Here is a 542-nt window from a genome sequence, read left to right as displayed (position 1 = left end):
ATAAACCAAACATGGAAATCAACTACTGTAACAAATTCTAGATCCTTTAATCTTTCATCTCTTTAACTGAAGCCTGTCACACCAAACACAAAACCAGTTACACCAAATAACAAACGGAATTAAAACTAAGCCTCCTTTTTTTTTATCTCTTACCTGGTAAAGAACTTGTGGGCCTCCCTGACGGTGCCGAGGAAGGCGACGCGCCCCTCGGCCAGGATCAGGAGCCTGTCGAACATGGCGAAGACCTCGGAGCTGGGCTGGTGGATGGTGGCGATGACCGTCTTGCCGAGACTCGTGAGCCGCTTCATGGCGTTGACGACGCTCTGGGCCATGAAGGAGTCCAGGCCGGAGGTGGGCTCGTCACACAGGAGGAGCAGGGGGTTGGTGATCATCTGGCGGAAGGGGGGGGGGAGGGGGCTTGTAGAGGGTTGGTGATCATCTGGCGGAAGGGGGGGGGGGAGGGGGCTTGTAGAGGGGTGGTGATCATCTGGCGGAAGGGGGGGGAGGGGGCTTGTAGAGGGGTTGGTGATCATCTGGCGGAA

General features: G+C 55.7%; 1 protein-coding gene across 2 annotated transcripts in view; it reads right to left on the bottom strand.

The window, feature by feature from the left end:
* The window catches only part of LOC119593818 (protein white-like), a gene marked incomplete in the record, with an annotated part of 20,205 nt that overhangs the window by 9,311 nt on the left and 10,352 nt on the right, over window positions 1–542 (bottom strand). For both annotated transcript variants that reach the window (XM_037942848.1, XM_037942847.1), the window contains 1 exon segment: window positions 154–392. In XM_037942848.1, coding sequence (XP_037798776.1) covers window positions 154–392 — 239 coding nt within the window.

The sequence above is a fragment of the Penaeus monodon genome, chromosome 32 (assembly GCF_015228065.2).
Source record: "Penaeus monodon isolate SGIC_2016 chromosome 32, NSTDA_Pmon_1, whole genome shotgun sequence".
NCBI lineage: Eukaryota > Metazoa > Arthropoda > Malacostraca > Decapoda > Penaeidae > Penaeus > Penaeus monodon.
This window is presented reverse-complemented; position numbering and strand designations above follow the sequence as displayed.